Below are 13502 nucleotides of genomic sequence, written 5' to 3'. Positions count from 1 at the left end.
AGGCGGCGTGATCGGGTCCCCTAAACCCCACCCCAGCCGGGACCCCCGTGTGCTGTCTAAACCCCGCCCCCAGCCAGGACCCCAGTGTGCCGCCTAAGCCCCGCTGCCAGCTGGGACCCCATGGCGATCCCAGAGCAGTCAAGTGTGGAGGGCGGGTGGCCCCCAGGTGGGCCTGCTCCTGGGATTGCCATGGCTGGGCTGAGGGAACCCCACACCCCAGTGCACGAATTTCATGCACCGGGCCTCTAGTCCTATATGATAAAAGCCTAATATGCTAAGTGTCCAGTCAACTGGTCATCTGCTCAACCAATCAAAGCATAATATGCTAATGATATGCTAAGGCCACTCAACTGCTCACTATGACATGCACTGACCACCAGGAGGCAGACACTCTGACCAGTAGGTTAGCTTACTGCTGCTGGGGTCTGGCCGATTGGGACTGAGCAACATGAGCCAGACGTGCCCTGGAGCCCTCCTGTGGTCCCTCTCTGGTTGGCCAACCTCCTGCGTCTCTCACACAGCCCCGATCCTGCACCAGTGGGATCCCTTGGCCTGGTCTGTGCCCTCTTGCAATCCAGACCCCTCAGGTGATGTTGGAGAGCCGGTTTTGGTTCGATCCCGCAGGCCAGGCCAAGGGACCCCCGCCTCCCCACCCTGGTGCACAAATTTGTGCACCAGGCCTCTAGTTGGATTATAAACCTCATCTATTTATCTTATATACATGTATACATATTTACATATATTTATTGTGGTAAAATACACATATAAGTTACCATCTTAATCATTTTTAAGTGTATAGTTCAGGTTTTTAAATACATTTACATTGTTGTGCAACCATCACCACTATCCATTCCCTTAACTCTTTTAATCTTGTAAAACTGAAACTTTATACTCATTAAACAATAATTCACCTTTTTCTCCATTATACTTTCACCATTATACTTTCTTTGTTTATGATTTTGACTACTTACTCTAAGAACCTTATATAAGTAGAATCATAAAATATCTGTCTTTTTGTAATTGGATTATTTCACTTGGCATAATGTAATTATTTTAGGTATATACCCAAACACCTATTTATTTTTGTACTGGCTCCAAATAGCTTGAGTAATTTAAATAACCAGACTGTTAATTAGACTGCCCATTTGACATGAACAAATCCACTCTTCTTTCATAAAAAAAACATGTATTGAAAGCTTTCTTTGGTGTCAGGCATGAACTAGCTTCTGGAGATATAGTAATAGCAAAAATAACTTAGAAATATATTATAACAGAACACTTTCTTTGATTTAGAAAAACCAACCAACCACCAAACAGAGCTGAATATATTGATCAATGTCCATCCCTGTGATAAAAGATGAAGATGATTTGAGAATTCAGTGTTCTTTCTTACCTCCACTTTTATTCCTGTTCTGCTGTCAGGACTCAGATCAAGATTATTTGTTTTTCCGTTATTCCATAAGGAAGTTCTAAAGGATGGCATTCAAACATTTTCTAAGTAATTCAAGCATGGTATCAATTGAGTAACAGCCAAGGGCTGATTTAAAATCTCTTCTGTAATAATACTCACAAGGAATTTTAGGGGTGGGAAAAGGGGGAAAGGAGTAACATGGGTGTAAGAATTCTAGATTAATTCATCCATAGTTTAGTGACCCAAAATTTTCCATGTCTTGTTTCATTTCTAGCTTTTTTTTTCCCTATCTTATTTGCTCACTGAAAGATTTTTCACTTGTTGCCCAAACCAAAGGAAATTTGTGGAAGGATCTAACCACAGGCAAGTGAACTGTGTCTTTTACTCCAAACTGATGCTTTCTGTAACATACAGTAGAAAGACAAGAGTATCAGGGAGCACACAGTGGTCCACATGGCCAGGGAAGGCCTTATTGGCAGATGTAATTCATTCTTAGAGGTAGTGAAAGTTTCCTTTCAGGTGCCATTGCACATCTCGGCTCATGTCATCTTGGCTGACAAGCAGTGGTGGGTGATGCAAGACTGCTGATGCTAGGGGCCAAATGAAGAGTAAGCTTATTCAGCCAATTCTCCACCAAGAGGAAGGAATGGCCAGAGAATGCCAGAGTGACCAGGAACCTAAAATTATGCCTGGATTTTTAATATGATTGAGAGGGAAGGGCCACTTGGGTCTTTCACAAAAGGGACTTTTCCCTGGGTTAGAGCTGCAGCAGTTCCCAGCCTTCTAGAGCAGCTATCAGAAGGAAGGAAGGGGGTGGATGTGAGTTCTTGTGGCTTCAGGAGCTTTCTTATCCTTTCAGATTTTTGCTCAGTTGTGAATTCTTCCATTAAGCCCTCCTTAATTCTATAACTTGGAGTAATGTCTCTCTTCTTTGCAACCATATCCTCTCCTCTGCTACTAAATATTGTATCTCTTATGCCATATTCATGCTGAGCTTCACAACTAAGCCTTTGTATACTCACCTGCCCTTACTGTGCCTGGCCCAAGCTAGGTATTTAAAAACAGGTTTAAAAAGTGTGTAAATCTGACCGAAGAAGACCTACGATTCCTTAAGTCAGTTAGGTCACTATCAGTGCAGCAAGTAGGGTTTCCTGTGGTCTCGGCAGGGAGGGAAATCTGGGAAAACTGGGGAGAGCTGGAATGGGGTCTATAGGCCATAGTAGTTCAAATACAAACAGAGGGAGTACACTACATTGAAATTAGGATGTAGCTTTTTAAATCATTATCCGTGCAACTATTTGCTCATTTCATTAAGATGGTTACCATGCCAAAATGTTACATTGGCATAAATAGTAAACTTTTCCTATGAATGGCTTTCTTTTAGGTAATTTTACTAAAAATAAATCACAGTAGGCAAGTCCACTATTGGTATCCTCATTTCACAGGCTCGGATGCCTGAAGTGTGTCCTGTCCTTATATCCTTATGGATCTTATTCTCTTAATTAGGGAGTGCCAGGAAAGTTCTCTTATTCCATTTTCCCTGAGAATGTACTCACCTCAGAAATGAAAATCCAACTTGTATTATTAGTACTCATCATTTTACACAAAATCAACATTTCAAAAAACACTTTGAGGTCTCATGTAGGTCCAAATTGTTATCATTATTCAAGTGACATGAAAGGTACTGTTCTGTTTTAGACTTATTATGTTAGGATACTAAAGAAGGCCTGAGCTCGGTGATGTGTTTGATGGTGTTCTATGAGTCCTTTTCATTACATTTGATTTGGCATGTGTGGTAATATTGTAGTCTTCAATAGGAACACAGATAAGCGCAGTTAATACATTAAAATTAATCATACTGAAAATCAGCAAGAAGGGCGAATAGTCATTGAGTTCCTGCAGGGACTAAAGTTTAGTTAATTAATTAAAAAGATAACCGATTCTTTATTTCTATAAAAAAATGTACCTTTAAAATACAAATCTCTTGCAGTTCAAGTTTTTGTATTTGAGCTACTTACCACAGAGGAACACTGGAGTTACATATAATTAGAGTGGATCATAATATTTTCACTATTTTATAGATAAGGAATGTAATACTGTGAAAAAATCACCTAGTTCAGGTTCTTTGGAGAATCACTGATAGGCCCAATGACAACCCATATTCTTGCCTGGAACATTACAGTATACTTTTCAGAAGGGTGAAAATACTTTTATAATTTACAAGTTATGCAAAGAATAAAATAAAAAAATATTTCAGAAACTTCAATCTTTTTTTAAAGTCACTAAATATATATATATATCTACATTAAAAACCATACAAACCTGAGTTCATACTGGGCACTAACGGCTAAAAAAAAAAAAGAACACTAGCGTTTATTTAGAATGTGAAAACATGTTTGTATAAAAACACGTATCTATCATCAGTCTCTTTTTCATAGCTTTTGCAATTAAATGTAAGCTCTTTATAGTTTTTTGTCTTTTTTTTTTTGGTTAATTCTCACCATAGGATATTTTCCCATTGTTTTTCAGAGAGAGTGGACGGAGGGGAGAGAGAGAGAAAGGGGGGGGGGGAGAGGGAGAGGGAGAGGAAGAGGGAGAGAAGGAGGGAGGGAGAGAGGGAGAGGGAGAGGGAGAGGGAGAGGGAGAGAGAGAGAGAGAGAGAGAGAGAGAGAGAGAGAGAGACGCATTGATGTGAGAGACACATCAACTGGTTGCCTTCCACATGTGCCTTGAACCCGGAGGGGGCAGGGAGCGAACCCACAACCCAGGTACATGGCCTTGACCAGTTATTGAACCCAAGATCCCCCAGTGCATGGGCCATCACTCTACCCACTGAGAAATACCGGCCAGGGCTTTATATTTTTCATTTTTAACAAGGATTAAATTTTAGTGGTTTCAGAAAAAAGAAAATCATTAGATGTCCTATAAATTGGTAATTTTATCCCCAAAACTGTTCATGCTTATATTGTATTCTGAGGTACAGTCTTCACAGAGACTAAATTAGAGTGAGAGCAAACAACAGAACAAAATAGGTGAGGGAAATATTTATGTCAGCTGTTGAAAATTAAAGGCAAGGACTAAAAGCCCTTATCTCTGGCATGTTCAGTATGGAATGCATAGTTGATTTTCATTCAGCCACTAGAGAAAGGTATTCTACAGTGACAGAGCCTTCTCAACATTACAACTAGTTGGCTTCCTCTACAGAGAACAGCAGATGGCTAAGTAAGACTGCAGCGAGAGCTCTTCCCTGTTTCCTTGGAAATGACTCCCCTGTCATGGACATTTTGCCAAGTGGTTAGGTCTAGCATGAGCATGTGATTTCTAAAAGAACGAGTGGGATCTGCTAACATGTTTAAAAGGAACTTAGTAAAAGCTGATCTCTAAGCAATAAGACATCAATTTATTTAATCTTTAAGAAATTTTTTTCAATAAATATGTTATTCTTTAAATATTAACATGCTCATTCTGCTTAGATTGTTAAGAATGCTTTTTATTGTTCCTAAAATTTCCCAGTAAGGTGAAATAAAAGATTCAAAGACATGGAAGATGAAATCTCATATTTATAGCATATAGTTTGATTCTCATATATGCATGATCAAATAGTGTCTTTAAATGACAGTTTGATATTTTAAAAATTGTACTTAGAAATGATACTGTGTGCCATTTACTTTAACATTGATATTTTTAGGATTAGTTTTATTAACAGCAGGGATTTTCATGCATTCCTCAATTTTATACTAGTTTTAATATTCAGTGTTTAAGTTCAAGTCAACAAATATTCAAGCCCACATGAGAAATGAATTAAATGAGATTACCTTTTCATATAATTGGGTCAATTCTTTATAAGAGTAAAAAGTTAAAATGGGATATAAAAACCTAAATTTCCAATGTTACTGTTAATTCAACCATATGTATTAATTAGGCCACAGGACTGCCCATTAGCCTTTCTTGTCGAAGAGCAATTAATCTCTTGAACCACTTCTCCTCAGCATCAGCTTTCTCAATAAATAACTGAAATAAAAAAAAAAGAAAAAATGTTATTGTGTACTAATCACTGGGGTTTGACCTTACATGATGCAAAGCACCTTTATGAAATATATCTTTCAGCACAAGATTTGAATACGGTTTAACTCTATGACTTCTTAACTGAAGATCATCTATTTGGAATTAATAATGATCAGATAGTTTTGGATTAAAAGGACTAATATCAACATCATTTGGTTAACAATTTTATACCTTACAAGTGGGGCTGGCGCCAGCAGAAGGTGTGAGCGCCAGGTGGGACCGCAGCATGCAGGAGCAAAGAATTTTTAGTAACCACCAGAGGTTTGCCCCGGTGACAGCGACTGGTGCCCCACCTTGGTCTGGCGCCCCTGCTCACCTGCTCCACCATCCTGCCACGGCCAACACCTGTCATTTTCCGTGCACACCCCCTAGTGGTCAGCGACTGGTTGTTCAGTTGTTCCACTGTTCAGACTATTTGCATATTAACATTTTATTATATAGGATTTTGTGAAGTTTATTTCCTACAATTTTTCTGAGAGACTGAGTGAAATGACAGCATTTCACAGAAGATAGCAAAGTATGTCCATGACAAGTTCATAGTCAATGAACCATCTAAGCTGAGCCTGAATCAGATCTTTTAGTGCCAGATTAAAAACACAACAAAACTCCTCTTTCTGTCCATTTTTCTTAGTCATAGAAATACTTCTTCTAGAAATCAGGCAACATGAATTGGACATACCATAGTCAAATACATGTAACAGCTCCAGTTGCCTACTTTTAGCAAATTGGAACATATGAATCCATTTCCTTCAATGGTCGTCTTGTTGCCAACACAAAAGGGCAACAGTCTGAATTCATTTCAGTCAACTAGATTTCAACTGACAGTCTTAGGTTTAAGGATCTTACGTTTGGATGAGCCAGAGAATTGTCATCTTGGTACTTGATAGCAGTAGGGATGCTGCTCGGGTCTATTTCTTTTTCATTACTGGGTAGATCAGCAGCTACTGACACTGGTCCTGATGCTGCAGGCACATGCTTCACTTCACTGGCTTCCACCGACTGACATAAAACACATATTATTAATTGCATCACAATATACAATTACAAGTCTGCTTTAATAATATTTCTGATTTTGAATAATAATTGCTCAATAGTCTCTTTTGAGATGAAAGTCAACATGAAGAAGCCTTAGTCTATTAAAAACAAAATTATTCCCAAACAAGCAAACAAATACAAAAACATTGGGAAAATGCTTATCATTTCTTATGATCAGCATAATTTTAAGAAATTGGTACTTGGAGTCCATACTATTAAACAAATATATTTCATATATGTAAATTCTATTACAAAACAAGGTTGCAACAAATCTCCAGCATTTAGTTGGCCTCTTTAAGTATAAAAAGCGAAGTCATAGGTTATTTATTTATTTATTTATTTAAAATAACAGTCTTACTGAGATATAATTCACATATTGAAAATCATATAGCTTTTAGCATACCCAGAGAGTTTTGTAACCATCACCACAAGCAACTTTAAAACATTTCATCATCCTTTCCAAAACTCCATACCCATTAGAAGTCACTACTTTCCATTTCTTCCCAACCCTTGGCAACCATTAATCTGTCTGTCTTTATGGGTTTGTCTATTCTGGACATTTCATATATAAGAAATCATACAATATGTGTTTTTTAGTGACTGGTTTCTTTCATTTAGCATAATGTTTTCAAGGCTCATCCATGTTATTCACATATCAGTATTTCATTCAGTTTTATTGCTGAATAATATAGGCACTGTGTTAAGGGCTGGGGACAAAAAGGCTAATAAATCATTGTTCCTGCCAGGAAGGAGCCAGCAGTTTGGTGCTAACTCGGGATGGTTCTAATATTTCCTCCCCTAAGAAAGGAGAAAGCCAGGGAAGCAGTTATTAGCAGCAAGGTTTCAGGGATAATATGAAATGGATTAGATGAGAAGTTGAAATTAAAAATTAAAATAAAAAATGAAGATAATTGGGAGATTAATTCAACTTCTTTGCCCCCTTTCTATACCTATTGGTTCTACACCTATTGTTTTTTCAATTTCCATTTTCTTTTTGACCTGTCTATTTCTGAACACTCACTTCTTTAAATGAAGGGAAAAACAGATTTCACTGAGAAAATCATATAGAAAAAAAAATGAAATAGGCATGAATGAGTTAATCCTTTCTTAGAATAACTTATCTTAGAATTAAAAATCCATCTATTTAACCAGTATTTATTAAGTACTACTAACTGTTATGCACTGAGTATACAAAGAGAATAAAATAGTTATGTTCCCTGTCCCAACTGAAGATTACATTTTCCTAATGGGACTGACAAATTACTAACGAAAAATCCTATCTAATAAAGAGGGAATATGAATGGCGGTGCCATAGCCACACCCCGCTGGGGGAGCAGCAGGCAGGCGGTGCAGCTGGACCCGCCCCCAGGAGTCCTCCAGACCTTTCAGTCCCGCGGGGGGGGGGGGGGGGGGGGGGGGGGCGAGCCGGCAAGTGGGCCCTGCAGAGAGCAGACAGCAGGGCCTGCTTGCGGGTCACCGTGGCGACCAGGCGAGCCGGCAAGTGGGCAACGCAGAGAGCAGACAGCAGGCCCTGCTTGCCTGTCACCGCGCGTTGAGCAGGCAGGCCCTGCAGAGAGCAGAGAACCACGGGGAGCAGGCCTAAGCTATCAGTAGGACATCCCCTGAGGGCTCCCAGATTGGAGAAGGTGCAGGTTGGGCTGAGGGAACCCCCTCCCCGTGCACGAATTTCATGCACCGGGCCTCTAGTACATAATAATACATATATAAACACAAATTGTAACAAGCGACATAAGACATATTTAAAGAAATATTTGTTAAATTTGAATTGGAAGTTCTATTCTTATATTTTGGAGCCAATACTTCCCCCCCCAGGTCTCAAATATTTCTATGACTCCAACATACTGGGTCTAGAAGACTCGCAATCCTTATTTAGAAGATATTATACTGACTCTTTATAAAACTGAAGACATAGATTAAACCCAATATTCTGCAAGGAGAAAAAAGGGAGTATCCTAATCCAGTGAGGTCCAGGACATCACTGTTTGGTAATCTATGTTGCTGTGCAGAGACTAGAAGAGCATGCCATTCTGCATATCTCGGCCGTTGTTTGATAGGGCTTAGTTAGGAGACTAGCTGTCTGTGTGCAACTGCCTTGAAAAATTGTGGCGTGCTGTTATTCTAATTGCCAAAAGTATGGCAGAGATAATATTTTATTATAAAAACTAAGTAACCTAATTCTATTTTTTACCTTCACTGTACATATTTCTTTGATAAGTTGTTATGCAAACATAAGTGAAGTTCTCAGAGGTTTGAATGAGAACATGGAAGTTATTATATAATAATACATAATTAAAAAGGTGTGAAAACCATCATTAATTGCTTCTTTATTTAAGTGAAGAAAATAAAATTTGATGATTTAAAAACCCTCAACATGGCCACTATCAAACATCCGTCTTTGAACAGTACTGCCACCTAGTGGTTCAGTTTGGAAAAAATTGTTTTCAAATTGTACTTCAAGTTAAAGAACAAATTACCCTCTTTTTAAACAGAGGCGGATATCTGCCAGATATAACAATTTAAGGGATGAATAACTGGTAATATTATTATGGAAAGCAGTCTGAAAACAAGCTGCATCTTGTTCCTGATGTTGATGACATACCGGGAGCTATTAGATTACTCACAAGAGAAACATGATTGCAGAGGGTGAAACTAGTCCAATCGATAAGTGTTGCAGACGACACTGTGTCTAGCATGTCATTAGTAACAGCCACTTTTCTGGTAACGGCTCCCTAGCTTAATTAGTGGAATTAACACTGCTAAAGACTCTACCAACTGAAAGGGTGGATAGTATAGAAAAGCCTTTTTTAGATATAAACTTTATACCAATGAGTGTAGAACTTTCCAGGAGAGATGTTGAAACTTGGGTTGTGGGTAATATAGTCCTCAAGAGAGTCTTTGCCTTGCATCAGGGATACCCCATCACCTCTCCCATGATCTGGATTAAACAGTACTCAAGATAATTTACCTCCCTGTGCTAAGTAATCTCCTAATAAATAATTCAGCTTTGTGGGCATCCTGAATTCCTACTATGAACTGGAGACACAGACATTTTAGAAACTAAAAAAAGAATATCACTTTCTAAACTAAGATTGGTCCTGTTTTATATTGCAGTCGAATGTGAATTTATTCACTGTTGGCCCATCACTGCTTTTCTGATAATTTTGAAATGCAGTGACTAATAAAAGTCCAGTGTTGTATAGCTAATCCTATTTACATTCACCAAGGTAAATGCCATCTTCCGAGGCTTTTTAGCATATTACCCTGTTGGTACCACTTACTATATTTCAATGCATGCTTTCTTTATATTACAACAGGGAAGGTTCATTGCGTTCACAATTACTAGACATTTGATAATAGGAAAAAGAGGCTCTGGAGTTGGACAAATTTGGTTTAGATGCTGCTTCTTGTCATTTACTAGCAGTTTGACCATGGTTATAAAATTTGCTGAGCTTCAGCTTCCTTAGCTATAAATAAGGGTTATTGGGATATTAGATAAATTATATATGTTAAATGTCTGGTATTAATGGCAGCCATTTAAGTTAAATTTAAAAAGTGGGGCTAGGATACAGCATTGTTTCTCATAATTTGCTCAGTGCTTTAATGTTTTCAAATTGCTGTGTTGAAACAAACTAGTCCAAAGCTGATGCCTATACAGGAAACCAGCACATTTAAAGCTACATAAAGCTCTGAAGTAATTTTTAACTATTTTGCTAGTAATACAATAGGTCACCAAGCCTCAAATATGGAGAATTTTAAGGTATAGAAACCATAAAAAATTACAACAATCTCTGGTCCAACCACAATGGGAATCCTTGTACCTACAATTCCTCTTTAGGAAGCCATGGACAAATATATCCCTCCGTGTTCAGTAAGAGGAGGAGGTGGGGCAGGAGCAGAGAAGAAGAGTAGTAAACAGCTTTCATTTCTGGAGTCATCCTGTGTGCCAGGCACTTGGCTAACTGTTCTACATACAGTACCTTGTTTATCTTTTAAAGACCTCTGCCATGGGTATTATCCCCATTTGAAGGTAAGAAAGCCAAGGTTTAATAAGGTTATATAGTTTAAGGATGTAGATAGTAAATAGAATCAGAATGTGTTTCCAAGTCTGTCTGACTCTACCTTTTATGCTTTTTGACCACTGCTTCCCAATTGCTATACCCAAGAAGTCTGCAAGTTGGTTCTGCTTTTGGAGGAAAGAAATAAAAATGTTGGTAAAATATTTTAACTAAATACACTTCTAAGGGACTCAACTCAAAGTGCTGAATTAATAACATTTCTAGGCTATTTTTGCTTTTCTGTCATACTTATCCAACCTAAAACTAGCTATTTCTAGGGTTTCCAGAATTGATTTTATTGCTTTTTATGATCATGGTGAAGGGAAAACTGTTTTAAAAATAGTTGAAACAGAAGATGGGCTTCCTTCACATAGATTTAAAAAGGTTCCTTGTGGAGGCAGAGGCCCCCGCCCCATCTTGGTTCTCGCAGTCATTAACGTAGGTATACATGTAGAATATTTTTGAGTAATTGGCAAGTATATCACGTCTTTGTCAGATGTGTTACTAAAGATTACATGTATTTTCATAGTAAAATGTCTTTTCCTACCAAAGAAGCATATATTCCCAAAAGCAGCCTTAATTAAGACTGAAAGCACATACAAAATATTCAATAGAAATAAAATGCTAATCAAAGCCCCTTTTACTAGATACCCATCTGGCAAGAGTATAGATATATGTTACTATTTGGGTATAATTTCATTGTTAAAGGCCTTTTCTAACTTTTCTCTAGCAATGCGAATTCAAAAAGTAGATACCAGTATTTACGCTTGAAAGGAAAATCATGTATTATGTTCATGAAATGCATATTATTGTTGTAGAACTGTGTTGACATTTTACTTGGTCTTTTCAGTGAATTTTAAAATAAAAATGGCATCAGACACATTTTTACAGTATATTTTTTGACAAATTAAACTTAAACTGATTCTCACTGGTTCATTCTCTCTCTCTCAATAACATGCTGACACTCTTTCACCCTACTTCATCTATCTGTTAGCAGAAGCTCTTACATTTAAGTGAAATCCATTAATAAAGCATCTCTTCAGTTGGAATCTAAAGGTTTATTCATAATACCTGGATGAAAACTTACCTTTTTGACTTCTTTACTTGATCTGAATGTCTGCTGAACAAAAGAATCACTTTCAATGGCTTCAATTTCTTTTACTCTTTTTACTTGTTCTACCAGGGTGGTTTGGTCTAAAAAAAAGGGGGGGGGAGATTGTCAGTGTATTTTTTGGCATATAAACTTGTTAATGACACTACACCTAAGCGGAGTTCTTTATTTCTATGAAGTAATTTTAACTCACAAAATTTAACTGGATGAAAAGAAAAATTTAACTGGATGAAAAGCTATAGTAATAGTTAGGCTACAGCAAGAAACCTTTCTTCCCCTATGATCTGCAAGTATAATGTCCCTACATACTAAGACTTTCACCTAAAACGTAAAATATTGCTGAGAAGGCACTGCTGTTAATGATCTAAGCCAATCTGGGCTAATCTGGTGGGAGAACTTTTAAAAAACAAGTGAAAAAAAAATACCCTCATTATTTTGAAAATACACATAAAACTAAAATAAGAACACAATAAATCCACCTGTACTCACCATCCAGCTTCTATAATCATTAACTTTCTATTATTCTTAATTAATCTATCCATCACACTTCAGTGTGTATGTGTGTTCTGGTAGACCAGGAATAAAGTAAATCCTGGATATCATACCATGTTACCACTAAATATTTCAGTAGGCATCTCAGATAGGGCCTAAGAAAAAAAATTAAAAACAGCACCATAACAATACCATCTTCATATCCAACAATATTACCAACTAGAGGCCCTATACACGAAATCTGTGTAAGAGTAGGCCTTCGCAGCCCCGGCTTAGTCTGAATTTGGATGGCCGTTCTGCTGTTTTATCGATTTGCATATTACGCTTTTATTATTATAGATAATTCTCTTAATATCATCTTATACAGTCCATGTTTAATTTTCACAAATGTCCAAAAACATGTCTTTTTATAGTTGGCTTGTTTGGAACAGGATCCCAACAAGGTCTACACATTACACTTGGTCAATAAGTATCTTAAATCTCTTTTAATCACGTCCTGTCCACTGTCTTTCCTTTCATTGCCATTTATTTATGGAAGAAACCAGATCATTTATCCTTTAACAATTTCCACATTCTGGGTCTGGCTAATTTTTATTCTCATGGTGCCATTTTACATGTTCCTTTACCCTTTGTAGTTTGTGTAAACCAGTAGTTAGATCTAGATTCAGTTTCAATTTCTTCTGACCAAGAATACATCAAAGGTGGTGCTGTGCAATCCTATCACATCATATCAGGATGCGCTTCTCCCACTTTCAGTGAGGCTAAGATTGAGCAGTGGGTCCAAGGTGTTGTCAGCCTGACCCTTCTGTTATGAAGTTCTTTATGACCTTTCATTGAAAGGTTTTAGCAGATATCAATGTTTGTTGCTTAGATCTATCATTGCACTAGAGGTTGAAACTGGTGATTTCTAATTCTATTATTCTTCCTGCATTTATTAGCTCTAATTCCTCTATAATGAAGAACTTGCCTCATTGACGATTTGGTGATTGTAAAATATAGTCTAAACAGGAAAAGGCATAATGTATTTTCAATTATTTCCCTCTATTAACTTTGATACAAAGATGACCAATATGAGTTAACATTTGTATTTTTAAGGTATTTTAGTCCATGGCAGTTGTTTTCATTTTTATTTATTTTTTTATTCTTAAATATATTTTATTGATTTTTTACAGAGAGGAAGGGAGAGAGATAGAGAGTTAGAAACATCGATTAGCTGCCTTCTGCACATCTCCCACTGGGGATATGCCCGCAAACCAGGTACATGCCCTTGACCGGAATCGAACCCGGGACCTTTCAGTCCGCAGGCCGACGC

At 37.6% G+C, this 13502-nt stretch overlaps 1 protein-coding gene across 1 annotated transcript in view; it reads right to left on the bottom strand.

Annotated features, from left to right (window-relative positions):
- Positions 1-3899: 3899 nt before the first annotated feature.
- RSRC1 (arginine and serine rich coiled-coil 1) overlaps positions 3900-13502 on the bottom strand; it is a 357359-nt gene continuing 347756 nt past the window's right edge. The window contains exons 8-10 of the mRNA XM_081086755.1: positions 11675-11781; positions 6323-6475; positions 3900-5422 (exon numbers count right to left, since the gene is read on the bottom strand). Coding sequence (XP_080942881.1) covers positions 5330-5422; positions 6323-6475; positions 11675-11781 — 353 coding nt within the window. The 3' untranslated portion in view covers positions 3900-5329. The remainder of the gene's footprint in view (positions 5423-6322; positions 6476-11674; positions 11782-13502) is intronic.

The sequence above is a fragment of the Myotis nattereri genome, assembly GCF_964212035.1.
Source record: "Myotis nattereri genome assembly, chromosome: 3".
Lineage (NCBI taxonomy): Eukaryota > Metazoa > Chordata > Mammalia > Chiroptera > Vespertilionidae > Myotis > Myotis nattereri.
The sequence above is the reverse complement of the archived record's forward strand: the minus strand, read 5'-3'. Positions and strand labels throughout refer to the sequence as shown.